At 43.8% G+C, this 27,286-nt stretch overlaps 2 protein-coding genes across 7 annotated transcripts in view; one reads left to right on the top strand and one right to left on the bottom strand.

The window, feature by feature from the left end:
- Positions 1-39: 39 nt before the first annotated feature.
- Positions 40-9,446, bottom strand: c1qtnf1 (C1q and TNF related 1). Of its 4 annotated transcripts, XM_007888533.2 has the most exons (4): positions 9,400-9,446; positions 8,751-8,859; positions 5,088-5,469; positions 40-645 (listed from the first exon to the last, which is right to left on the bottom strand). In XM_007888533.2, the coding sequence occupies exons 3-4, from the start codon at positions 5,461-5,463 to the stop codon at positions 95-97; spliced, it is 927 nt and encodes a 308-aa protein (XP_007886724.1). In that variant the 5' UTR covers positions 5,464-5,469; positions 8,751-8,859; positions 9,400-9,446; the 3' UTR covers positions 40-94. The 4 variants fall into 4 exon arrangements, with proteins under 4 accessions (XP_007886724.1, XP_007886723.1, XP_042198331.1 ...); XM_007888532.2 differs by lacking the exons at positions 8,751-8,859; positions 9,400-9,446 and adding an exon at positions 8,066-8,318; XM_042342397.1 differs by lacking the exons at positions 8,751-8,859; positions 9,400-9,446 and adding an exon at positions 7,417-7,446.
- Positions 9,447-17,511: 8,065 nt separating this feature from the next.
- Positions 17,512-27,286, top strand: part of csnk1db (casein kinase 1, delta b) — a 36,023-nt gene continuing 26,248 nt past the window's right edge. For all 3 annotated transcript variants that reach the window (XM_042342392.1, XM_042342394.1, XM_042342393.1), the window contains exon 1: positions 17,512-18,007. In XM_042342392.1, coding sequence (XP_042198326.1) covers positions 17,932-18,007 — 76 coding nt within the window. In that variant the 5' untranslated portion in view covers positions 17,512-17,931. The remainder of the gene's footprint in view (positions 18,008-27,286) is intronic.

Raw genomic sequence — 27,286 nt, 5'->3', positions numbered from 1 at the left:
TCATTTCAACTTAGAATGTATTCTGTGAAGTGCTTTGAAACGTCTCGAAGATAAGCTATATCAAATGCAAAGTTTATTATTGTTTGTGGCTTATTCAGATCTCGCTGGCTGCTTTAATCAGGTAACCGTTGAAGGTGATGTACATATCGAAGCCATCGCTGAAAATGGCGTTCGCCCGCTCTCCTTTGTAAAGTCGAATCCAGACCTCGTCGTCCTTCTTCAGATCCATCATAATGCTCTGACTCTGCATGATGCTGCGGTCACTGGGCTGGGAGTAGAGAATGACCATTTCCTGCATGTTCTTCATGATGTGCATGTAGGTTTCCTTCTGGTTCCAGGTGTGCACATTCAGGTTAAAGTGATAAATGCCTGGGACAAAGCAGTAGAACTTCCCCGTGAACATATTGAAATGATTGTACAAATTGACATACTCCGTATCAAATATCAATGTCTGATAGTAGTCATTGCTGTGCAGCTCTTTCTTGCGACCGACAGAGAAAGCAGAATAGTATAGCTTGCACGGATCGCCAGTCCTCCCCGTATTTCCTTTAAAACCTTTCGCACCCGCAGGACCCCGAGGTCCAAGACCTCCAGATTTTCCATTCTGACCGTATGAACCTCGTTCCCCACTATCCCCCTTGTCGCCTAAATAGGAGGAGAAAAATAACACATTAACAGATTCAAAAACTGGCAACAACAACGTAGTTTGACAAAAATCTGACCAACCGACCCAAGGGATTATTTTTCAGTTTATACAACGATAAGGAGGTAATTGAGATCAACACAAAGTTTGGCATTTTGTACCACCCAGGAAGCGATGTACCAAACCCCCAAATGGCTCTACAGCACACCTGAGTTAGAATCGTACAGTCACAGTATCTTACAGCACAGAAGGAGGTGATTCGGCCCATCGTGCCTGTGCCAACTCTTTGAAGGAGCTACCCAACTAGTCCCACTCCCCTGCTCTTACCCCACAGTACTTCAAATTGTTCCTTTTCAAAAACCCATCCAATTCCCTTTGAAAGCTACTATCGAATCTGCTTCCACCACCCTATCAGGCAGTGCGTTCCAGACCATAACAGCTCTCCGGGTAGAAAGTCTAGCTCCATTATTTAGAATTATATTTAGAACAACAAGATTACATTGTATAGCGTCTTTCACGTCGGGAGGACGTCCCAAGGTGCTGGAAATGCCACAGATTTCACTCCATTTCATGGAATTTTGTTTGATCTTCATTTGAACCCCAAAACCCGAACGACTAGGGTGGTTTCCAGCTGAACAATCAGCAGGGGACTTGCCACTGTTCACTATGACAAGCTGGTTAAATTGTCTTAAGGCCAAAATCATAAGGAATTTCAGGCCTTTCACCAAACTGGCTTGGTGGGGAAATTAACGTCAGGTAAATTGTACAGTAAATTGTTGTGAATTCACACAACTTCATTCAATATGCACCAACAGGTTTGAGACCAGCAACTCCCATTTGAACACAGCTGTAAATCACTGTGAGACACTCACTCACTTATTATGAATAAGAAAAATAATAACCTCGCATTCGAAAGAGTGCCTTTCAGATTATCGAAACAACTCAAAGCACTTGTATTTGAAGGCGAACACAAGACCCGATTTATGCACAGCAATGACCCATAATAATATTTACGAACTGAATTTTTTATTTTCCGAAAAAGGCAGACCACATTGATCCTGATTTTCTTTTATAACCATCTGGTGAACATATTCAGCGCTGACGTTCCTTTTATATTCTGCACCGCCTTCCTTTGTGGTAGCTTTGGATAATAATAATAATCCTTGCATTTGATACAGCACCTTATCAAGTCTTGGAGATGTCTCAAAGCGCTTCGCAGAATATACTGTAAAGTGAATCGTTCATTTGCTTCATGGCTGGTTGTGGGACAATGCTGTGCGCAAATGGCCAATTTCATAATAGACACCAGGAAATATTTATTTACCCAAAGGCAATTAATAGCTGAAACAGGTTACCAGGAAGGGCAGTTGAGGAGTCATTTAAGAAAGAGCTCGATGATGTGATGGGAACACGGTAGGTTTGCTATTCTGGAAGGATAAGATCAAATGGACCAAAGAACGTTATTCCTCCAAACCAATCTTGCGATAATGGAATCAATAATAATAATCTTTGCATTTGATATATAGTGTCTTATTGCTTGTTTGAGGCATCTCAAAGCACTTCCCAGAATGTACTGTAATGTGAATTGACTGTACATTAACAGTGTGGTAAATGTCACATGGAATATGTTAAACAATGGAATTTCAGTCAACAAATATCAACCTATTTGGATGTGAACAGCTCAATTTCCTCTAACCTCAAATTTTGCTTGAAATTGCAAACAAGTAATAATAATATTAATAATCCTTGCATTTGATATAGCACCTTATCATGTCTTCGAGACAACAACAACAAAATTACATTTGTAAAGCGCCTTTCACATTGGGAAGACGTCCCAAGGCGCTGAACAGTCAGGGATCAGGACCCGAGCCTGTGGGGGGGGCAGGTTTGGGATGAGGGAGGGCAGAGGGAGTAGGAGGGCGGCTGAAGGCACGGTCAAAAAGGAGGGTCTTGAATCGTTCCTTGAAGCAGGCAAGAGAGGGAGCGAGGTGAAGGGATTGTGGGATGGAGTTCCAAAGAATGGGGGCAGAAAGGCTGAAAGCCCGGCCGCAGATGGTACGGGGCATTTCGGATGGGTGGCATGGAGCAGGCCAGAGCCTGCTGAGCGGAGGGAACGGACAGGTTGATAGGGGTTCAGCGGGTCAGAAATGTAGCTCGGGACAAGGCCACAGAGGACTTTGAAAGTGAGGACGAGGATTTTGAATTCTATCCTCCGAGGGATGGGAAGCCAGTGGAGCCGGGCGAGAGTGGGTGTGATGGGGTCATGGAGCCTGGTGTGGGAGAGGGCATGAGCTGCAGAGTTCTGGATGATCTGTAGCTGGTGGAGGGAAGAGTTGCCGACAAGGAGGGTGTTTCCGTAATCGAGCCTCGAGGTGCCAAATGCATGTATGAGGGTTTCGGTGGCCTGAGGTGTGAGGCAGTGGCGGATTCGGGCAATGTTGGGGGAAGGCAGAGTGGGCCATGGTACGGATATGGGGGAGAAAGAACAGTTGAGGGTCAAACAAGATGCCCAGGTTCCTAACGGGCTTGGAGAGGAGGCGTGTCTAACCGTGGATGCTGATGCTGCCAGTGCCCGGGTGAGAGACAACTTTCTACAGCTGAACGTCAGCAAGACTGAGGCCCTCCAATCAGTCTTGCTGACATTCAGCTGTAGAAAGTTGTCTCTCACCCAGGACTTGATGTCAGACAGACAGTCTGTCAGGACGTCTCAAAGCGCTTCACAGAATATACCGTAAAGAGAATTGACTGTATATTTTGTGGGCGAGACGCGGAGACAACTGAACACAGCAGTGTCCCACAAACAGTCGTGGATTGAGTGACCCAATCATTATTTTTTCTTGCTTTTTAAAGGGATTATTACCCCCAATATCTACCCCAGTTTGATCGGGGTAGGTATAGTTACTCACCTGACACACCACCTTCTATGACTAAATGGATTTTGTGTTTGGCTCTCTCTCCTATAAATACTGACACACTACTAATAGCAGCCGCCAATTTAATACGTGGCACTTTCAGTGGTTGGACTTGGTGAAGCTTTCCTACATGTGTCATATAACCAGCTGACCTAAAAAAATACAGGATTTCAAAAAAAGTGTTTTTTTTCATGACCTTTTTTTTTTGCTCATTCTTTCCGGGGTCAAACGTTGCTAACTCTGCTGATGTTTTCTTTGGATAGATTTCCCACAGAGTCTTTCAGTTGCTTTACTCATCCCTGTGCCTTGCAGCATTGACACTGTTGGAAACGTTGCAACCATGAAGCCAATGTCGGATCCTAGCTTGCAAATTAAGTTTTTGTTGGCAAGTGGGGTGCCAGACAGGGAACTGCTGAATCTCCCGTAGGTCAGCAATCTGGAGCCAAGTTCCTCTTCGATTCTAGGCAGGTCAGACCTCCAACCATATAGCACATTGTGCTGAGATGCTGGATAGCTTTCCTGGAACCGTTTTCATGTTTGCTACACAGCACTAAAAAGGTTCAGCTCAATAGCGTGAATACTTCATCACATAAGATGTCAATGAAGTTCAATCAATCTGATTATGCCACTTACAGTAAATGCTGCTTGGTTATTTTTGAAACCTCCCTCAATCCCTCCACCTTGCCCCCTCTCTCTCCCCTTTTTCAAGGCCCACCTGAAACACCCCAACACCCCCCCCCCCACCACCCGCCTCCTCCCCTCGACTCAGAGTCAGGCTCTTCCACTATCAAGCTATCCTGCAGGCAATATAAGTATATATATAGTGCACTATATAAGTGCAAGTTGTCATATCATTGACGCACGCACGCGCACACACACGTCTTTCCTGTTCTCATGTCTTTAAGCTACATGAGTATAATTCCTCTTTTTGTGGTCCGCGTTTCAATCTCATTTACATGTCTGCATCATCTCTTCCTCTTTTGCTAGCGCAAGCTTGGATAACACGGTGACGTACGGGAGGTCACAACATCAGACGGTCACACAAGGCAGCTCCTGCATGTTGCACGTACAGTATTTACACCCTGCGAAGGAATCACTTGACAAAGTGACTGTTGTAGTATTTGCTGCTCGTGAATGTGTTCAACCTCACAGGAAAGAATGTCAGCGGGCGGATGGGATGGGGTGGGGTGGGTTGAGAGGGGAGGGGGGTGGTGGGGGGAGTCCCAGAAGTCGGCCATGTTTTCGTACTTCACTTAGAACCCGGGCAACTGGGCCACGACCGGGTTGTAGTGAGGATACCCTGCACTAACTGGGAAGTCAACTGTCTCTACTTTCAACATCCATTGCGGCTGTGGGTTATGGCACGTGCCAGCCACCACCACCACCACCGCCACCACCACCACCACAACAACAACAACAGATTACATTTGTATGGCGCCTTTCACGCCAGGAGGACGTCCCAAGACACCCGGCCGACCGGAAGATAAAACAAAAAAAGAGGCGCCGGCTTCCATTTGTTCTGTTCGCCTCACCTTTGAGAATAGTAAGGTTGATCTGAGGGATGGCTTGAAACTCGGGCGGGTCCCTGCTGTAGAAGTTGTACCGCTGGTGGCGACGCGACGACGGGTATCCGACCGGATCGCAGCATCGCACGCACTGGCCAGCGTCCCCCGCAGGCTTGCTGGCGGGCTGGCTCGGTCCCACGCCAGGCCCGTCCTTGACCGGCTTGTACGGCTCCGAGTCAGGGCTTATGCTGTGGTAATACTCCTGCTCGTTCCGTTCACCGTTCAGCAGATCGACATGGGGCTCCAGGGGATTCCTGGGGATTAAGCCATCGACGCAGGTTGGGCCGACCGTGGCCTCGATCAGCAGCAAGAAAACAAAATGAGTGTTCAGCCTCTGCTCCATTTCCTCCTGACGGAAACAAATCAATTAAATTCAATTAAGTACTAATTCGGTCAGTTCAATCCACGCCCGTTTGTGCGAGACACTGTCCTGCGCAAATCGGCTGCCGCGTTTCGCCCACAACATATGCAGTCAATTCACTCCACAGCGGGTTCGGTGAAGCGCTTTTTTGAGACGTCTCGAAGGCGTGATCAGGCGCCGTGTCCAACGCAGGGATTTTTCTTGTTGTTGTAAGCAGAAAAGAAGGTCGGGGGCGCGCGCAAAAATAATCAACCGTCGTCGCGCACTCCCCCATAAGCGTTCTCATTCTGAAGTCAGAAGCTTGTGGGCTCAGACACCACGTGGAGACTCTGAGACCGTAATCTCTGCTGATAGCGCAGGGCCATCCATGCTGGTCCCCCGTTGCATTGTCCTATTGATGATACGTTAAACCGAGGTCCCGTCTGCCTGTTCGGGGAGGTGTTAATGATCCCACGGCACTCTTCGATAAGAGAAGGGATGGTCACCCCCGCCACCCCGTGTCCAGGTCAACAATCCCCCACTCGTTTGTGGGATGTTACTAAGTCACTACGCGTCAGAGTAAACAATGTGAAGCGTTTTAGGGCAATGATAAGTTGCAACATCAGACGCAAGGATTATGATTAATTATTGAATTTCTCAAGAGCTTCCTCTTTGACCGTGCCTTCGGTGCCTAACCCTCCCGTGCCCCGCTCCCCTTGCTCTCCACCCCTCTAAATTCCAACCCCCCCCCCAGCTCGGGTGCAAACCCTCGATTGTCCAGCGCCTTGGGACGTCCTCCCAATGTGAAAGGCGCTGTTTTGTTTGTTGAGTGAAGGATTCGGTGCGTAGGCAAAATGTATCCACGCTTACTTCAAGTTTGCATAATGTTGAACCTTAAAGAAGATACAACCACTCTCAAATAAACTGGAAACAAGTCATTGATGTTACAGGAGTATTGTTCAATGATGCTGTTTCCCTCAGTACTGACTGAAAAGCACTTTTACAAGGTAATAAACTGTTCGAGCTAAGAGCCAAGACCAAAGTATCAAATAATATTTACAGGATGAAAGATACCTTGTTCTTAAAAGCTTTTATCAAGCGTATCCACTCGGTCTTGTAAGATGAAAATGATGCATGCGAAAGTAAATCCTTCCCACAAATCGTACAGTTCAGAAACCACAGCAATGTGGCATTGAACTAAATGGCGTCTTGCCACCGGGCAAATTTTTATGCAGTTTGTCTTAATGGAAAGAAAAAACGGATGGTGGCCGCGGAAATGTATTTATTTTGTAAATAATAAAAAAACAAATAGAAAACAGCTGCTGGCCAGGACATAACCTCGATGGGAACCACATTGAAATGTTAAAGAGTTGCTTCAGTTATGATAAACATTAACTGCGGTTCACAAAGCTCAGCTCTCTCCTCAAAATGACTAGAAGGTGTGCAAATGTGCGTTGTTTTAAAAATATGAAACGTTTCCATCTGTGCTTCTCACTCACGTTAAGGGCTCCAAGTAGCCTGGCGCAGTGGTAGCCCTCTCGCCGCCGAGTCAGAAGATTGTGGGTTCAAGCTCCACTTCGGGACTTGGAATCACACAGACGACACTCCAATGCAGCGATGGAGGAGGTTGCATTGTCGGAGGTGCCGTCCTTCGGGTAGGACATTAAACCGAGGTTCCCGTTCAGGTGGGGGTTAAAATATCCCACCGCACTACTTGTAAAGAAAAGGGAGTTTCTCCCGGTATTCTGGTCAACAATCCCGCAAAATAAATTTGGTCACTCACTCCATGGTTGTTTGTGAGGCATTGCTCACAAAATACACAGTGAATCCACTTTACAGTATATCCTGTGAAACGCTTTGAGACGTCTCAATGGCGTAAAGGCGCAATATCAAATGCAGGATTATTAACATTATTATTATTAACATTATTATTAAGTAACGAACATCATCACCTACCCCTTATGCAGCAACCGTTTAACAGAACCAATCCATTCAGATTAATGTACCCTGGGTGTGAATGATTCAGTGATTGTGTGTCCGTTTAAACACCAGCGGGGAGGGGAAGCAGAACTGTCTGAAAAGCTGCAGAAATTGCAAATTCTCCAGCCTCAAAAATTCATACAGTGGGAGATCTTTTAATGGTTTCTAGGGACAACAATTGGAACACTGTAAAGTAATATGATCAGTTATGGTTCTAATAAACGCTGGCCTGTCCTATCTTCATGGCTGAATTTCAACCCTATTTATTTCTACATTGGACAGGCCCAATACCTTTAAAGCAATACATACGTTCTTTTCCTGTGGTATTCAATAGAAAAATACGGTGTTAGCAAAGAGCCAGGCACCGCTTGAACACAATTTAAAAACATATTTGCGAATTGACAATAACGTGCTGCAAAGCATGACGGAATCAAGCTCTTTGTGGGTTGAAGGCTTCAGACTGTATATCCTACCGTTAGCTCTCGATGGAAATAGCACATGTCCCGGCTGCAAATTGAGAAGCACCATACACAAGAATCTTTTCAACTCAAGCGTAGGCTCTGCATACTTTAAATGCCTGGTGGCAGGATAATCAAATTCAGAATGGTACACAGTAATGGCTTACCCTGGTTTGAAAGGTTGGGAAGTGAAATAACCTCTATTTTTTTTGTTCTTTCTTCGATCTGTGCTCGCTCGCTCTAAATACTTTTCAAGTTGCATCCCATTCCCTTGTCCCCAGACTGTTGCTCCTTGTTGGCCGAGACTCCTGACATCTCAGCCGGATCCCAGATTATAGAGGCTGACACAGAGTCTTACGCAACTCTTAAATTCCATTTCCAGCACATCAGACCATCTGTTTTGTGCTGTTTTATGATTGAAGGTGGGGATGAGAAAAAAATAACAGGACGCCAACAAAAGGGCAAAAAGGGGGAGTGAAGGAAAGGAGGGGTGGGGGAGGAAGGAGGGAGGGATGGGGGGTTGTTTTGGAACAAAAGAGGCAGAAACAGAGGAGATAAAAAGTTAGGGCTATTGATTGTGGACTTGACATTAGCCTCTCATCACGTCTCTTTCTTTCTCTCTCCTCTCTCTATTCTGGTTTCTGTCCTGAATAAAGGTTCGATTAAGACAAGAGAGAAAAAAAGTTTACATAGCTTCTGTTCCTTACCACAGCCTAGTTTGGGGTAAGCTGCTGTTCTGCTCTGCGCAGTAAATCTTGCTAACACACCCCGTGTACTTCAACTAATGTTATTTATGAGTTTAAAAATTGCATTAAGTTATTATCACCAGACACCCAAATCGGCAATACTTACAGAAGGAAGGAGACTAGTGCTCAGCTAGCTCACAGCAACACGTTTGCTACACGGAGCAGATCACAGCAGAATAATTCACCAACCAAAGAGCCTGCACTGTACTGGACTGCTAGCAGAGAGAAAAATGGCATGTTACAAAGCAGTACAGTTAATGTAAACCATCTGTCTAGCCCTATTGCAGTATCGTTTCTTAAATTTCTCTCCCTTCTTTAAAAAAAATAAGGAGTACTGCAATTTTTTCGGAATAAACACCGCCTCAGTCAACATCCTGTAATTTGTAAAGGATGTTTTCATTTCGGTTTTGAGGAGCATGAGAGAGACAGAGAGAGAGAGATAGGGAGATTGTTGGGTTCATCTGAAGGATCTTAGGAGGCATCTAGAACTAACATTCAGCACGCAATTCAAAGTCTGTGATCATAACATAATATTGACACTATCTGACACTATCAATATATTATGTATAATACAAAATACAAGACGTCTATTAAACTATTGGGTTGATTTCTTCTTCTGTAGTTAATGGATTCAATCATAACTTCAAACACTTTGGGGTTAGATTATTCCCTGTTTTTCTTTCTCTTCTTGCCCCCTGCTCCTTGCTCTTTTACCTTACTCCCATCCCCCCAGGCCAGGTAAAAACAATCCTTACTTCACCAGTGGGATATTACCAAGATTCATTACTTCTTGGCCTCCAAACATCCGAAAGCTGATTCAGTACTGAACTCAGAGGCAGCTGTGTGTTGTGAACTTGCATCCACTGGGACATGGACTGAACTGGCTTGAACTCATTTCATTTTATCTCCTTAAAGAGGAACACTGTTCTACTTAAAACAGGGCATTTGGAATAACTGCTCCACACGTTCATCTCTGCCGAGTTGGCTGAATCATGTGCAACATGTTAAAAAAAAGTTAAATCAAATAAGGACTACAAATAGCATTACATTCTGCCACCACTGGAGGACTCATTCACCCCATTCAAAGCATCATTTCAGGTTCTATGTTGCTCTGTAAATACTGTATAATGTGTATCATAGATATTTAGTATTTTATCATATATAGTTTATCATGTAGGAAATAAGTTTGATTTTTGATCTTATGCTTGTCTTATGCAACTTTCAACAAAGTATTTTTTTTGTAGGGGGTGGGGGTGGGCAGCCTGGTGTCTGACACATGCGAAAAGTAAGTCGCTATTTCATGAGCACCCAAACCAAAATAAAGTTCCACGTATGCTTACCTACACATTGTAAATTCTGTGAATCTAGAGAGTAATAAAATAGCATCTATTAATTTATAACCCAAGTTATTGGGAGTTTACGGTACAGCACTTGGTAAAATTACACTTGACATGAGAGTTATAGGACTGGATCTGTTCAATAATTGGTACAGAACCATACAGCCAGAGGGGTTGATCGAAGATTTAAAGCCTTATCATCCGAGTTAATTAATTTCAGGAACTGGCGGTGCAGTGAAAGGCGCTATACAAATATAATTTGCTGTTGTTTTGAACTCCTATAGTCCACGATGACTTTGCTATTGTAAGGCAGTGCAGGGGGGAGCGAGATTGATGGGGGGAATGTCCTTTTCTTGTTTCCTTATGTTCATAGGTGAACAGACTGAGATTTTAATGCTGAGTTTGAAGTTTGGGTGTACAGTGCTTTGTTGCAACAAAGATAAATGGGGACACAAGTTAGAGATCACCTCTGCTTGGAAGAGGAACAAAGATCAGTGTTAATCTAAAACTGCGATCTATATCTGACGACAGATATTTGAAATTCGGAACCATTGACTAAGTTCTTCATTTTAATGAAAAACTAAACAACCTGACCTCCAAACACTGTACAGTTTTAGGGGAAGAATTTCCTTCCATTTATAAATAAAAGACATGAATCACATTGGAAAAATCGCATTGCAACTCTGAGAAAGTAACATCTCGATGACTGTTTTGGAGCCAAGTAATGACAATTATTGTTGCAAGGTAGCAAAAAAAAACTCCCCCTTCAAGGGTAAATTTATTGATTTGCAAAAATAAATGTCATGTTCCCAAACAGGAGATGGACTGGAAGATTATTCTCATACTTGTTCTGACTTGTCCTCCATTTGGTACGATGGTGTAAACAACACATACATTTTAATATGCACCATCCTGTGTTCCTTCCATACCATGTTCGTATGTTCTTACTGGTATTCTCGATTGGTGGGCAGGCCTTCAGCCACTCTGCCCCCACCCTCTGGAACTCTATCCCGCAGTCCCTCTGCCTCACCCCCTCCTTCAAGACCAGTCTCAAGACCCTCTTCTTCGACCGTACCCTCCTTCCCCCCCCCCCCCCCCGCCACCCACCCTTCCCGATCCCGACCCCCAGCTCAGGTCCAAAACACTGATTATCCAAAGCCTTGGGATGTGCTCCTGACGTGAAAGGCGCAATACAAATGTAATTTTGTTGTTGTTGTTTATCAGTCGAACTTTCCTAAGTTTTTTATTTCCTTTCAAGTTTTAGCTGAGCTGAATTTAAAATGTTGAGCGAAAAGTAAGTCGCTAATTCATATATTGAGTCACTAATCCATGTGAATATTCACAAATTTCAGCAGTTATTCCACAGTCACAATTTATAATCGAGTTCACTTACTTTGACTGAGACAAGGCTCGACATGATTGTAGATGTTTCTGAGCACATACCCTTTGGGCAAATGCTTGAGCAACTTCTATGTCCTCAGATTTCTGTTTTAACATTGCTGTTTAACATTGCCCCCCCATCCCATTACAGACCACATAAAATTGGTCACTCACTTGACATCTGTGCACAAATTGGCTGCTGCATTCGTGTAAGAATCCACAGTCACTACGGTAAACCTTGTACTACTAGCTCAGTGCAGATCAGAAATCGGACCTGCATGGTGTCACAAGCTAATTCTTTGTGGTTTAGTAAATAAGTCCCATCAATGTTTCCTAGCCATCTCCTCCTCAATGGATCCTTTCTTTGCTTTATAAGCATAATAATAATAACAAACATCAGCATCCTGACTATGTGAGTTAAAGTTGCTATTTGTGCAACATTACCATATGGTAGTTAGAAGAGTCAAGGGCCTAATTTCTGGCTGGGTAAATTGCTTAATTAAACATATTATGAAAAATATGTTTTCATTTGATGGCTTTTTAAGTGGTAAATTACCACACACGGGGGAAAAACATAAAATGACATTGGTTGCCAATTACATGTTGTTACTGTCGAAAACAGCCTCAAAGGCAGCAGGCAGGAGGACATTTGACAGTGTTGTTTGTCTGTGTGGAGTCCTGTAGCTGAGTGGTTAGAGCACTCCCCTCACAAGCGAGAGACCTGGGTTTGATTCCCAGCAGGGCGAAATGTTGGGCAAGTTTCCTTACTCCACACGCCTGATAATAATCCCTGCAGAAAAAAAATAATAAACTGGCCACTTCAATCCACGACTGTTTGTGGGGACGCTGCTGTGCGCAATTGGCTGCCGTGTTTCGCCCACAAGTATACAGTCAATTCACTTTACGGTATATTCTGTGAAGCACTTTGAGATGTCTTGAAGACGTGAAAAGCACTATACCAAATGCAAGGGTTGTTATATATAGTTTGGAGCCTCGCTGGTGATTGATGTAGCGCCACCTTTTTCCTGCAGATGTCGCTGACATCCTTTGAAAAATCTAGGTTTCCTGCTGCCGAGCTCCTGGGCTTCAAATTTCACCTAGTCTTAGCCTGCGCACCATTTTGCCTTAAAAGTTCAGATTGTGCAGAATTGTGGAAATTCTTAAATTTAGCCTTTAAAAAGAACCTGCTTCCAAATTGGGACTGAACTTTTCTTTTTTGATTGAGTTTTCCACAATTTCCCCCCCCCCCCTCCTCTAAACTTTGAGGCAAAACTGACTTGCAGGCTAAGTCTTGGTGGAATTTGGTAATTTATTCCTCCTTTGATATCGATAGGGTTTTAGCACTGGGGAAATATTGAGCAATACCTCAAATCAGATAGAAACAGGAACTTACTCAGCTCATCAACGTCCGTTAGAGATTATAAAAAAATCAATCGGGATCTGGAAGAGGAAAGGTTAATAATTCGAGTTCGGTTCCTCATCAAAACTGGGGGAAATTCCAACAAAACAGGCAGACCAGAAAGAGAAAACGTGTGTCTGGGACCGAGATTATGTGGTAATGGTCACAGAAGAGGGAGAGGGGGAAGGTGAGCTGTTATGGTCTGAAATTATTGACATCAGTATTGAGGCCAGAGGGGCTGTAAGGTCCCTAGCAGATACATGAGGTGCTGTTCCTCGAGCTTGCGCTGTGGTGCATTGGAACAATGTAGGAGACCGTGGATGAAGAGGGAGTGCGAGTGGGAGGAAGCGTTAAAGTGGCAAGAAACCAGAAGCTCAGAAGCTCAGAGTTGTGCTTGCGGAAGGAACGGAGGTGTTCGGCAAATCGGTCACAAAATCTGCCCAAGTACTGATGAGCAGTGAATGTAGTAAATGTAGTAAACTACATTGGTGGTAGTGCACGGAAATTGCTGTCTCACTTGAAAACTGTGTTTGGGACCCTCCCTGGACAATGGTATAGGAGGAGGTGAAAGGGCAGGTATTGCATCTCCTGTGCTGGCATAGGAAGGTGCCGGTGGGGAGGAGAGCAACTGTTGGTGGTGATGGAGAAATGAACCATTAAGACACGGAGGGAACGGTCCCTTCGGAATGCTGAGAGGGGAGGGAAAGATATGTTCGGTGGTTGGATCACGCTGGAGGTGCCGGAAATTGCGGAGAATTCTTTGTTGGATGTTGAAGTTGGTGGGGTGGAAGGTAAGGACTAGGGGGCCCTATCACAGTTCTGGGAAGAGGGGGAAGGGATGAGGGCACAAGGATACTGCCAAGGTGCAATTACTGAACAGCAATGAGTACTATTCTCCCAGTGTCCTGGCCGACATTCCCCCTTCAGACAAATTGACCATTAAATCTGGACAGTCAACTCATTTGATCTCAGTGGGGCATCACTGGTTGCACATCAGATGGTGTGCTTGCCTGCACGACACATACTGCGTCAAGTTCTTTGAGGTGTATCAGTGTGATAAGATGCTATGCCTTACGCAAGAATTATTATCTGCTGAAGCATTGTTTATTTTCCTGTTTGAAATAACGTTTGCCCCCCCCCCACACCCCCTAATGTCAGGGCTCTCTCTAAGTGTTATGGGGAAATCGAGTTAAGTTACTTTGGGATATAATTTTAAAATACGTAACAATAAATTCTGCCTTAGCGGTGTAGATTTCAGGCCCACTGCTCCAAGTCTCCTACACAATCCCGATCATTTTTACACCTGTGTTGTCAGCATATTAGTCAGGTGTACCTCAGAGCATTCACTGAAGAAACCACTGGAAACGCCTAGCCCAGGAGACACTACTAAAGAGTTTTGTGAAGTTACATAATCCAACATTGCCAAAGGCCTTCAGAGGGATTAGTCACTAGAAACCCCTCCCTATTGCCTTCAAACTCACAAAGCACTCACACAGCCCACTGGCACTATCATCAAACAGAGAAACAAGATTTAACAAGGGCAAAAAACTTCTGTATGAAAATTACTGCCCGTTCAGGTGGATGTCAAAGATCCTACAGCACTATTTGGAAACAGTAGGGAGATTCTCCCAGTTTCCTGGCCAACAATCTTCCAGACAAAACTCGGTCGCACTTCAACAACAACAAAATTACATTTGTATAGAGCTTTTCAAGTCGGGAGGACGTCCCAAGACATCACCTCATGGCTGTCTTTTCTGAGACATTGCTTTGTGTGAAATGTCTGTGCATTTGTCTACAAGTTTACATTACAGTAATTCTTTGTGAAATGTTTTGATGCATTTCAACAACAATTTCTCTTGCTACTACCACTAATAATAATCCATGCATTTGATGTGGCGTCTTATCACGTCGTTGAGACGTCTCAAAGCGCTTCACAGAATACATTGTAAAGTGGAGTGACTGTCTATTTTGTGGGTAAAACGCTAAACGAGCTCGATAGCACCCATTACGTAACAATTGGATATTTAATGGTCCTATTTCAGTACCAAATCTGACTTTGCAAGTTCATTGAACTCTGCCTATAAACATGCTTAACAGCTTCCTAGAGGCATTTAAATTCAGCCCACCACATTAACACGCTTTGCTACCATGGCAACGGAGAAACATTCAATAAGACCAACAAACTCAAACTCAAACCCAGGTCACAAACTCAATCAGAAAACACATATACAGTGCTTTGGAAAAAAATCGCACAAAACGTACAAATTTCAAGAAATGTAGAATACTTTAATAAGCTGGGGAAACTGATACCTTATCGCAATAAGTGTCACAAGAACTTATGTGCCAATGAATTGCTATAAACCGAGACAAAAAATTAAGCTTAACATAATAAACACACCGACGATGTCAAGGAATAATAGGAACAATAGGGCCAGTGATACAAGAAATACAAGAATCTACCAACAAGTTTAAGAAAGGCATCGGAGAAAATAAAACTGGAACACCTTGCAAAGAATTTACCCCTTCGACCATACCTTCAGTCAACTTCAGTCACCCACTCCTCAACTCTGTCTCTGTAAAATGCATTAGGACATTAACCTACCCAAAAGGCACTGTATAACAGCTATATATTACCATTTTTATATTATTTTGTGATAATTTATCTTCCACTGACCATGACTGTCCATACAATCACAATGTCTGCTCATAGCTATAGAAGTAGAAGTGAGGGTTATATTAAGACTGAGCAACAGTTTCCTTCCTTTGCCTTTACATCAACATCCAGGCAGAAGCATCAAGTACAAAATATAGTACAAAGCTGCCTCACTTGCCATCAAAATACAGTCACTGCACTTAGTTATTCCTGTGATTTATGATTCAACGTCCTGCCAATGCGAAAGGCGCTGTATCAACAGCAAGGATTGTTAAATTTCTTGAACGTTACATTTCACAAAAAATGCAAATTAACAAATAGGGTACAGTTTGAAACAATAAAGTGACACACATCAAGGTATATGAGTTACATAGTGAAATGGCACAGAAACATGCAATTTGGTTCAACTAGTCCTCGCCTGTGTTTATACTCAATCCCCACTCCATTCCTTCCCTTCCTCTTCATGTATGCATTAAGTTTTCTCTTAAATACATATATGCTGTTTACTTCAACCACGGTTTCCAGCAATGAGATCTACATTCATTCATTGTGCTATTTGCACATGAAGCCATTATGACACCGATACTACATGTTTTTTGTAATATTTATTTGCCTATAAAAGCTAATCATTACAGCTGTCAGTGATTACCAGTGAAGTGTGCTAAGGTGGCTGTATAAGTGCAAGTACTTCTAAATTCATCCTAAAAAGGGGTTTAAATAAGACTTTTAACAGATGGATTCTTCCAGCCAATTTTTGAATCGTTTGTGCCCGAGACCATATTTTAAACCAGCAGAAACAGTAGAGCTGAAGGCTCCTCGATTTATGATTCAACTTTTCATTTGCCCGTTATCTTACTTAGATTGACTTTGGAGGAGATGAAATTTCTCATGCTGCTCCCTCCCCCTCCCCCACGTTCACGGTAACGTTCAGACACAAAATTATCTCCAATTTTGTCGTGGCCAATGAGCAAAACAATCACACACCTCAGGGTGGCGAGTTGGGGAGGAACTTGCTTCGCTATTGGCATGTTGCTTTATGAGATCGCAGCAGGCTATTGTTTGTCAATAGGCAAAATACTGCAGATGCTGAAAATCTGAATAATAATCCTTGCATTTGATATACAACAACAACAAGATTTCATTTATAGAGCGCCTTTCACGTCGGGAGCACGTCCCAAGGCGCTGGACAATTGGGTCAGGACCCGAGCATTGGGGGGAAATGGTCAGGATGAGGGGAAGGAGGGGAGGGAAGGGAACGAGGAGGGGGTAGAGAGTCGAGAGGGGAGCTGAAGGTACGGCCAAAGAGAAAGGTCTTGAGACCGGCCTTGAAGGAGGAAAGGGAGGAAGCGGCGAAGGCACCGGGGGATGGAGTTCCAGAGCCTCGGGGCTGAGAGGCTGAAGGCCCGGCCATCAATGGTAGGGCGGTTGGGGCGGGGGACGTGGAGCAGACCGGAGCCGGAGACAGGATATAGCGCTTTATCCTGTCTTCGAGACGTCTCAAATCTCTTCAGAGAATATACTGTAAAGTGAATTGACTGTGTATTTTGTGGGCGAATCGCGGCAGCCAATTGCGCGCAGCGACTTCCCCACAAACAACAGTGGATCGATCGACCAAACATATATATATATATTTTGTGGAAGGAATTATTATCCCCGGAGAAGCGATCCGCTGCCGACCGACGACGAGCGGGTTCCCACCCTGCTGCTGGGTTAAACACCGCACGCAGGAATGAAAAATCAGGGGAAGCAGCGAGCATCTGACGTGGGTCAGGCAGCATCTATGGAGAGCCGAGAGGTTCACGTCTCTAGAGGTCGACGACCTGAGGACCAGAGAGGGGAGGCACATTACTCGGCGCCAGACAAAAAAAAACAAACTCCACCGGTTAAATGGCCCAATGTTATTATTAGTGGCAGTAATATCACCAGAACTCTCCTCCTCCTTTGCCCCAACCCCATGTGTCACTCCTGAGCCCATCCCAAGCAGTGAGCCATGAGTGGGATGACGTCAGCCATGTTCCCTCCTTGCCCCGCCCCTCCCCCCCTTGGGCACTCCAGTGACGTCAGGCGGCGGAAGTGACGTCGGGCCGCCCTGTGAGCACCCGTTAATGGCGGAGTAGGGAGCTGAGGGGAGGGGGGAGGGGAAAGGGGGAAGAGAGAGAGAGAGGGGGAGAGGGCTCTCAGCATCCGATTCAATCCTGCGCGCAGGCGGACAGAATGGTAGCGGGAGCCGGCGGAGCATAACCTCCAGCGCCCAGCGAGTCGTTCGGTGCGAGTATTGGCGGCGGGCGGCGGGCGGGGAGCGAGGAAAGCGATGGTGAAAAGCGCCCTGTGAGGGAAAAGGAGAGAGAGAGGGAGAGGGAGGGAGGGGGAGACGCGCGCGCACACACACACACACACACCACACACGGGGAGGTTCTCTCGCTTGTGGGGGAAGAGGTCTCGGTAAAAAGCCCAGTGGGTGAGGGAGGGGGGCGTCACGTTCGAGCGGCAGCCGAGGCCGGTTGAGACGACCACCACCATGGAGCTGAGAGTGGGGAACAGGTACCGGCTCGGCAGGAAGATCGGCAGTGGGTCCTTCGGAGACATTTACCTGGGTAAGAACTCAATGGAGGAGGAGGAGGAGGGGGGGGGTGTCTATGGGAAAGGGGGATCTGGGGGAGAGGGAGGGGGGGGATCTGGGGGAGAGGGAGGGGGGGTCGGGGGAGAGGGAGGGGGGGATCTGGGGGAGAGGGAGGGGGGATCTGGGGGAGGAGGGGAGATCTGGGGAGGGGGAGGGAGGGGGAGATCTGGGGGAGAGGGAGGGGGAGATCTAGGGGAGGGGGAGATCAGGGGAGGGGGAGATCTAGGGGAGGGGGAGATCTAGGGGAGGGGGAGATCTAGGGGAGGGGGAGATCTAGGGGAGGGGGAGGGGGAGATCTAGGGGAGAGGGAGGGGGGGTCTAGGGGAGAGGGAGGGGGGATCTGGGGTAACGCGGGGGTGGGTGGGTGGAATGTAGGGGAGAGAGGAGGGTGGGGTGGAATCTAGGGGGAGGGGGGGGAACAATCACAGCCCTGGTGATAGTAGGGGCTTCCAAGAAAAATGTGTGTCAGAGGTGTCCCTGGTCCTCTCTGTTTGGCATCTCCCAAGCCCAGGGTAGTGGGCTAATAATGGCTTTGGAGAGAGAGAAAAAAACTGTCACCGGCCCTACTCTGTCTGAACGTCCAGAGAAGGAGTCCATGGCATCCATCCATCCATCCATCCATCCATCCATAATTGCTTCAAAAAATAATAATAATTTGGTCACTCAATCCGTGACTGTTCGTGGGATGCCGCTGTGTGCAGTCGGCTGCCGTGTTTCGCCCACAAAATATGCAGTCAATTCACTTTACAGTTTGGCCTGTGAAGCGCTTTTTCAGACGTCTTGCAGACGTGACAAGGCGCTCTATCGAATGCAAGGATCATTATTATCTCGTAGAGGGGCGGGCTGGCTGGCACTGGAGTAATGCCTGGTGCATTTCAGCACAACAGATGGACTGCTCCAATAATCCATCAGTCCAGCCAGGGATTGAATATCAGATATGGACAACAAGGGAGGGAGTAGGAGAGGAGGAGAAATCCTCAAAGGGAGCGGAGCAAATTGGCTGTTTTTTTTAAAAAAAAACACACAAGACAGCTGATCAGTATGAACTAATACTCTTGGGGATTCGAGCTGTGGGAATTTTATATAAGGGAGGTTCAGAATTGCAGCAATCTTTTCACTGTCTTGATAACGTTGAAGCAGACCTAATAAATCATCAATAGCCAAGAGTTCAGGGTGTTGTTGCTTTACCAAAAGGGAGGGAGGTGGGGGCTGTTATTGCAAAAAAAAGATTTGTTTTGTTTGTGTGAAAGAAGTGGATTGTGGGAGGAATGTGTGTTTTGAATAATCAAATTATTTCCTGGTATGAGCCAACTCGGTAAGGGAATGTCAGCTCTTTCTGACACATAATGGTTGCAGTCCCTTTCAAATCAGAGATGTCTGTTTATCCAAAAGACAAGCCTTCTGAAAAATAGTGTAAATATTGACCTTCTGAACGCTGGGTACCTGGGCCAGAGCCGTAGTGTTTCAGCGGACAAAAAGCCTATGCTAATTTCTGGTGGTGTCTTGCAGCAATATAATTGGGTGCCAATGTCGGCCCACAACAGTTACAAATGGAAGAGCTTTTTAATATTTTGCAAGGTTAACTACCCAAAAGCCTTAACACGTCAGCCACGTCAAACTCATAAATTAAGCAATAACTGAGCGAGAAAATGGTAAATATCAAAGAATAAAACCCAGCAGTAAGATTTAATGCCTGATTCTTGATGGCCGGGTACCTTATATACAGTATCTTCAACCAAGCTTTTGGAATCTTTTCTCTTCAATCTCTCTCTCTCTCTCTCTCTCCCCCCGCGCCCCCCCCCCCCCCCCCCCACAAGGTTTGTGCTCCCATCCACCAGTTGTGTGAAGCACTTTCAGGGCAGAACGAGTATGTTGCAATATGTATGTTAGCGCTGTATTCACCTGAGTGTACATGCTGTACTGGAAGAAATTCCTGGGGCCAGTTGAGTGATAAAGCAGCAAGGACAACAGATGTTTACGGTCAAACTTACTGTGCAGTATTTTTCATGTGCTGGACAATAAACAGTAACATATTTAGATGCCGTACATCGAAGATTTATAGCTAAGCTATTTTGATTAACAGGCAGCTGTACCTGGATAATAGAGCAACACTAATTGATATCCAGTAGGCCATTAGCAAACATTATCACAATCGACCTGGATCTCTGAATCAATGGGGGAAATCAGAATTGAACCTCAGTAAATTTCACAGACTACGAATGGACATTTTCGATGATTAACAGAGAACATCGAGTGTCTGATCAGAATTGCTGTTTGTCATTTATCCTTTTTTTTTGATGAATGTTGACCCTTTCAAATGTGCTGTACAGCTTTTGAAATTGGATCTGCATATCAAAAAACATTTCCGAATGTCCAAAACAAAGGAAGGAAATGGGGTACCATATATTACTAAATCAGATCATACAGTAAAAAAGCACTAAAGTGCAAATACTTCCTCTCTATAGAGTAGGGAACAAACAACTTGTGCAATATCACCCAGAGAACCTGAACACAACTCAGATTTACAGATGCACTGTATAACTGCGGGAATTGCAGAAATGCAAAGAAAAATTGTCTTATAAGTTTTACTTTTCTTGACATTAATAGAAGTCCTGTTTTCAATTATGTATTTTTAAATTCATTTGTTTTTTTTTGTTTATTTTGACTGATTCCTGTTTGGTAACTTTAGGGTTGGATCTGTTTGAACAATGATCGATGGTAATTTCAGGTTACAGATTGCACAGTGTTTTTTGAGGAACTCAAATCAAAAAGACATGACACACTATAGCCCCCAGTTATACAGTGCATCTGTAAATCTGAGTTGTGTTCAGGTTCTCTGGGTGATATTGCACAAGTTGTTTGTTCCCTACTCTATAGAGAGGAAGTATTTGCATGTTAGTGCTTTTTTACTGTATGATATGGTACCCCATTTCCTTCCTTTGTTTGAAGGTTGAAGGGTTGATCTCATTTAGTAATTTATTATTAGATTAAGATTCATCCATCTGTTTCAGATTGTTTTTTCCACTTAACACTTTCTTGTTTTCTCTTCAACCTTTGCAATGTACATCCATGCAATCCAGTCTGTTTTAAATGTATTTTTTTCAATATAACTTGTATTCAGCTTTCCCACCCTGGTGTCTGGGCCCAACCCAGTGCCTACATTTCTATTTAGTCTTAATTTTGGGAGGTCCTTTTTAAGATTTCCTCAGTTAGCTGAATACTCTCCATTTTAAGCAAAACATTGTAATTTAAAAAAATCATTTTCCATTTGACTTTTATCTCTAGTTGTGACTTTTGTCTCCAATGCCACTTCACTCAAGGCCCAAATCCTTTGTTTCTTTGTCCAGAAGCTGCATTGTGTAATTGAGAGGCTTTGTCTTTTTATGAAATGTTTCAGATGATGTGCAAGAACTAGTGTTTTTGTTCAACCCACCAAAACCATGTCAGTTGTGTTTTTTTGTTTCAAACCTGCTTTTTCTTCAGCCTGACATTCAACTGGGAGCTCAGTCAGCCACGGGCTTTGTTCTGTGTTAATCCTCAAATTCAAATTTTTAAAACTGACATCAAAAGTGCAAATTTTTATTTGGATGGAGGTGCCTTGGTAAAAGTTATTTTATCTTGACGCCTACTGACCTTTGTTTTAATTTTTAAAATTGTATTTTGTCTGAAAGGTGTTTTGATAGGTGTGGACTTATTTTACTAGGTGTCTGTTAATTGTGTAGACAATTATTGTTTAAGCACTCCAATATGCTAACCGCGTGAAGGGTACTGTATAAATCTGAGTTGTTGTGTAATGAGTTATTGTGTAAGTGAGTTGCTGAGCTCTCCTGCTAGAAGCCCAATGAATAAAATCTCGACAGATGTAGCTGAAAACTCTTTGTTACTTGGTTTCTATTTTCTCCAAAGTGCTTCAGATAGCCAATTGTAAGTGACATTTGGTGTGCAGTGGGGGGAAGTCGGGTGGAATAAAAATGGAGTTTTAAATGGTATTGACGACTTAATTGAGGGAGCTGAAGCTAGCACCGATGCAGACACAATGAGCCAACTGGTCTGTGCTGTGATTCTGTGAAATGGTGTTAATTTCTGTTAATATTTCTCAGGTAAAGAAAGAAATGCAGATTTTTAAAGACAGAAAGTTTGCACCTCTAAGTGTTTCTTTTCTAGACTTTCTTTCCCCTTTCAATTCCTAACTCAGTCCCAGTAGATTTGGCAGCATTTGGAAATGCCCTTTGAATGCTGTGATTGTCGAACTGCATTTGACCAATAATGGATTTCATTACATTCTTTATTTTAAAAAAAGTTCCGATTAAATGTCCTTTATTCAGCTGTAAACAAATTACAGGATTAAGTAGCTAAGCATAAAATATGGGACAGCACACAGGGATCAAATGGCAGCGATCTGCCTTGATGCTTAAAAGCTGCTTTGCCTAGTTTTATGTAAAATTGACACTTGATAAAAATTAAAATCACTGAAATGGGTGCACGATCACGATTTTGATGAACTTATCCTTTGTTTAAGTAGAAAGTAGGCAAAGAATGTACAGTGTATTACGTGGCCTCCGTAACCAGCAAGGTAGTGCAACAGTTTCACCACTGCCGAAAGCCAATTTCCTACGTGAAATTGTGCTTTTTTGTTGAAAAAAAATGAACCAGCGATGGTTTTTGCTTACTTTACAAAAAAAAGTTATGTAGATACAGAGTTGGCTGTCTGAATTTTCGGGGCAGGCACCAACTGCCATCGACCTCTTTTCCTCGGGGCAACTTGAAATGGAAGGAGAGCAAAACTGGAATGAGAGGCGTTGCCTAATGACTTCAATCTGTCACAGAGGGCTGTCTGTCCTGTGAAGCAGCTGTGTAAAGTGTCCATGTGTTGTCCAAGGAGTTGGCTGTTCATGCTCGGCGAGGATGTGCTTTGTTTGACGCTTTCAGAGTCCATGGTTTCCTGTTTGGAGAACAATGGTGTGTGAAACTGGCTCTGGTCAGTGGTTGCAGACGCATCAGACGCAAAGCACTTCTTGCTGTTAGCAATGAGCAGTTTTCACTCGGGGTCTCCTGGGGAGTGGGGGTGGGGGGCGGGGGGAGGGTGAGAGGAACCTCCAAATGTTTTCCTGATACTCGTAAAGCACAAACTCAAAGCTGCCGTCAGCTGGAGGTGAAGGAGGTTTGATTTTGATGTCTCATATTTAATTTACATAGAAAGGAGGTGTCCAGTGTTTCCCATTGTTGAATGACTCAAGCACAGAATTGTGTATGTGAATACACTTATATGCTATACAAGTGCAAGTTGTTGTTGAGTAAGGTAATCGTCATAAGTTCAATAAACAGCAAGAAAATACCGGCGTGGCCTGTGAGACAGTGTGTCTGTCTTGACGGTGGAAGTGGTTCAGGATCCCGATGAACTTTTCCACTTGGTCGATGTTTGATGCTGCCCAAACACTGGCGTAACAGTATTACAGAATAATGCACTCCCTTTATTTTCATTGTTCTTTATTCTATGTGTGAATATAGAATATACAAAAAAGAATAGAATGCTGTTCTCTCAGTTTGCCTGAAAACAGAATCGCCACTGGACGATTAAAAGGCTCAGCTTATTTGAGGCGCGACTGAAGGGGAGGCAAAAGTTGATTCTGATTCAAGCTCCAGTTCTAATCAGCTGATGCTTTTGAAATTTTTTGTGTGGGTGGATACGGTACAATTGAGACTATATTGATGTTTGTTCATCTTATGCCCCGGTTATACTGCAGGGGCTGCATGACCGTTCTTGCAGTGGGGAGGTAGGAACTGGCATCAAGTCAAAGATCCTGGGGCATCAACCTGACGATTGAAGAACAGGGTAACCAAAAAGTCATGATACCATTACAATGTCTAATAAGTCTTAAGAAAATGATGATTGTATACGTATATATTATTTTAAATAATAGGATAGTTATAATGACTTTTTGGTCACTCTGTACATTGGAAAGTTGGCTGCTACATACATAATCGCAATGTTCTACAAATCCATTCATTATTTTTTCTTTGAACTTTAAAAGAGCATTCTATCGCCCCTCTTGAAACCTAAATAATAATAATAATCCTTGCATTTGATATAGCGCTTTTCACGTCGGGAGGACGTCCCAAAACGCTTCACAGAACACACTGTAAAGTGAATTGACTGTATATATTTGTGGGCGAACGCGGCAGCCAATTGCGCACAGCAATGTCCCACAAACAGTCGTAGATTGAAAATGAATAATTTATTATTGTTCTTTGTTTTGGAGGGATTATTATTAGGCTGTGTGTGGAATAAGGAAACTTGCCCAAGGTTTCGCCCTCTGCCTGGAATTGAACTCGGGTCTCTCGCTTGCAAAGCGAGTGCTCTAACCACTGAGCTACAGGACTAAATGGTTTGATCTTCCTCTCTGTGTAAAAGTATCCTTCCATAATGGTACAAAATTTAGCAAGGGAAATCATGTACTCACATCATTGCCATGCCAACTAATATTTATGATACCCGGGTGAGGTGGTTTTGAATATGAAACCAACTCCAATGTGTGGAAAGAGCTTGAAACCAATCAAGGGCAGTTCTTCCATCTGGAGTACCACACTTAGCATTATTATGTGTCAAATCAGTGCTTAAGGTGTAAAGTAACTGGGGAATTAATAATGTTTTTAAAGGAACTGCTTGTATACCTCTAGATTACCTCCTCCCTGAGCATGGCTGCGTTCCACCCTGCCACCACGTCTTGTGTGTCAAAGCAGCATTAAAATTAAATGTTTATCTGTCGACATTTTTTAAAAACGTTGTAAGCCCCCACTTTGATTGACTGCTCTGGAGATTGGTTAGCAAGAGTGTGCCTTGTGTTTTGAAGTACTTATTATGGTTTCTTAGCTTACAAATGTGACAGGATGTCTGTTCCATTTTATATGCTCGTGGTAAAAGGTGAAAACATTGTGCAAATTCTGTTCTGTTGGCACCCTTGCTTTTAGTTATTTGCCTTGAAAAGAAAATATTTTGAAGCCGTTTTGACGTCGCCAACATGCTATGAGTAACATTTTCAGTTATGTGTTTTTCTGGCATAATTAATGATGCTGTTGTGGCGAGTGTTAACCAAGAGTGAGTTCTTACCCAATATATAATTGTATGTGAACAGGAAATGAAGGATGTTTGCTATCAGCATGGAGTATGACTTGAAATTTCTGTCCCGAGATACCAATAAGGAAGTATGACTTGAAACTTGTTTGCGTTTAAACAGCCTTGAAAAGGTTGGTCGTGTTCAGTTCACAACATCCAATACGATATGTGGAATTACAATGGGAGACTAGCTTGTGTTTGAGACCAACGCAATATTAAAGCAAACTGGATCATTTGGTTTGGAATAGAGCTCATCTGGGAAATGGATATTTGTACTTAATGAACGTAAAACTGGAGAGGGTTCAGTTCAATAACTGGGCGGTAAATGTACTCTAGGTAACAAGCATATTTGTTCATTTGGGAGGAAAGGAGTGCCTGGTTTTTGTCTTTCTGTCCCTTTCCCCGCACCACTACTACCACCTCCAATCATATCAACAATCGTGGCATTGAAAATGTGTCTTGCCATTCCCCAGCAAAGCTTGCATAGTACAGCAATGTGCTGTGCCATCTTCAAATAAAGTCAAATTGACCTGCGTGAGTAAAACCTTAAAAACACTTGGTACACTGGAAAATTAGGAAGCAAAGGGCATCAAGCCCACATACATACACTCTATTCCTTGGCCAGTGTATTGCAGTCTCGCCATCTCCCACCATATCCCGAAGTTTCTATCTTTAGTATTTCTCAAATTCTCTGCTGTGGCAGTGCCCGTCCAGAATCTTGTTATTCACTGGTGTTTAATGTTAAGTGAGCAGAGGATCTGGCTCATCTTTGATGCACTCAAATTCATATTGCCTGCAGGCACTAAGTGCTGCCACATGAGTAATGGTCTCTCGGTTAAGATTCTGGAGGGCAGTGTCAAAACGCCTTCAAGAGAGGGGGGAAAATTGGGGGTAGTTTCCTATTCTCTCAGGACCAGTGCATCATCATGCCTAATCTTTCACAGTGCCTCTTAAGTAATTTGTGGTAAGTCTATAAGGTTGATGGAGAACGGCCACCGATGTGGTGCCACTTCAAATCCTCACAAAAGCAAGTAAGCTGTACAATTTCAGCAGTCTTTGCATTTTGGGTTGGGAGCACCAAATTAGCGTGCTTGTATATCTTTGTTAAAGGCTAGCACGCAGAACTTTTACTTGTACTTCACATTAGCCATTACCAGCTTCCAGGAACATACACAGAGGCCAATATAAGCTTTGTGCATTGTTCTCCCAGAATGGCTTTCCACAGAAACACCTCTGGGGGGGGGAGAAATCATTTAACAAGCTGTGTAAATGATTTTTTTTGTGTGTATGTGCAAGATGTGCAGTCACTAGCAGTTCAAACATTTCAACATCATTGTGGAGTTTAAATGTCTATAAATATACTTACGATTGTAGCTTTTCATAGTCAATCACCATTACAGTACAGGGCTATTTTTCCTCACTTCTTCCAACTACCCACCCCGGTCTCATTCTCCCATCTCAAAGCCAGATGTATGTTTTTTTTTTNAAAAATTAACTTCTGTGGGAATGTTCTTTTCTGGGGAAAAGCAGCCTTTCCGATCCATGGGAATTGTGGTTGCCTAGTTATTTGTGTTTTATGTTCTGGAGACATATGGTAGAGTGAAGTGCACTCAAGACATCAGCACCCATGGAGAAGAGGCAATGGCCTTTAAACTTGGGAGGCCAAACCAGCAACTGATTATCTAGGGAATGATTTGCATTGATATTTCTGTCACAAAGCTTCAAGGAGGTGATTATACCAGTATATACGTACAACCATCTTCCACACTTTCTGTTCTTTGTCATATTGCTGTTCGAACAACTATTTGTGACTGCTTTGGGGATTGAGTAAATTTGTACTATAGGTGGTGTTTGTACTACCAGAGGGAGATCGAAGAGGTCCTTTACTTGCTGAAATTTTGAAATACATAATTGTAGCATGTAGGTGCAAACGGCCAGTGGTGCTGTACAATAATATGTACTATAATGTGTTCTGCCTCGGGGTGGGAAACTGAAAATATGTAATTCCCGGTCTCTGTCTGTCTGGCTGTTGGAAAGATGTAGAGCTTTGGGAAGCCACTTTTCCAGAGGTGCCTTAAAAGTGTTCAACATAGCTCGGAATGAGTAGTTACTAAACCATGTGGTTGGAAGAATGGCAGA

This window comes from Callorhinchus milii, unplaced genomic scaffold (assembly GCF_018977255.1).
Source record: "Callorhinchus milii isolate IMCB2004 unplaced genomic scaffold, IMCB_Cmil_1.0 Scaffold20, whole genome shotgun sequence".
Lineage (NCBI taxonomy): Eukaryota > Metazoa > Chordata > Chondrichthyes > Chimaeriformes > Callorhinchidae > Callorhinchus > Callorhinchus milii.
The sequence above is the reverse complement of the archived record's forward strand: the minus strand, read 5'-3'. Positions and strand labels throughout refer to the sequence as shown.

Coding starts and splice junctions, on each gene's coding strand:
- c1qtnf1 (XM_007888533.2), bottom strand. CDS start 5,463: ATGGAGCAGAGGCTGAACACTCATTTTGTTTTCTTGCTGCTGATCGAG. Junction 646..5,087: donor CAACCTTACTATTCTCAAAG/GTGAGGCGAACA, acceptor CCTCCTATTTAG/GCGACAAGGGGGATAGTGGG.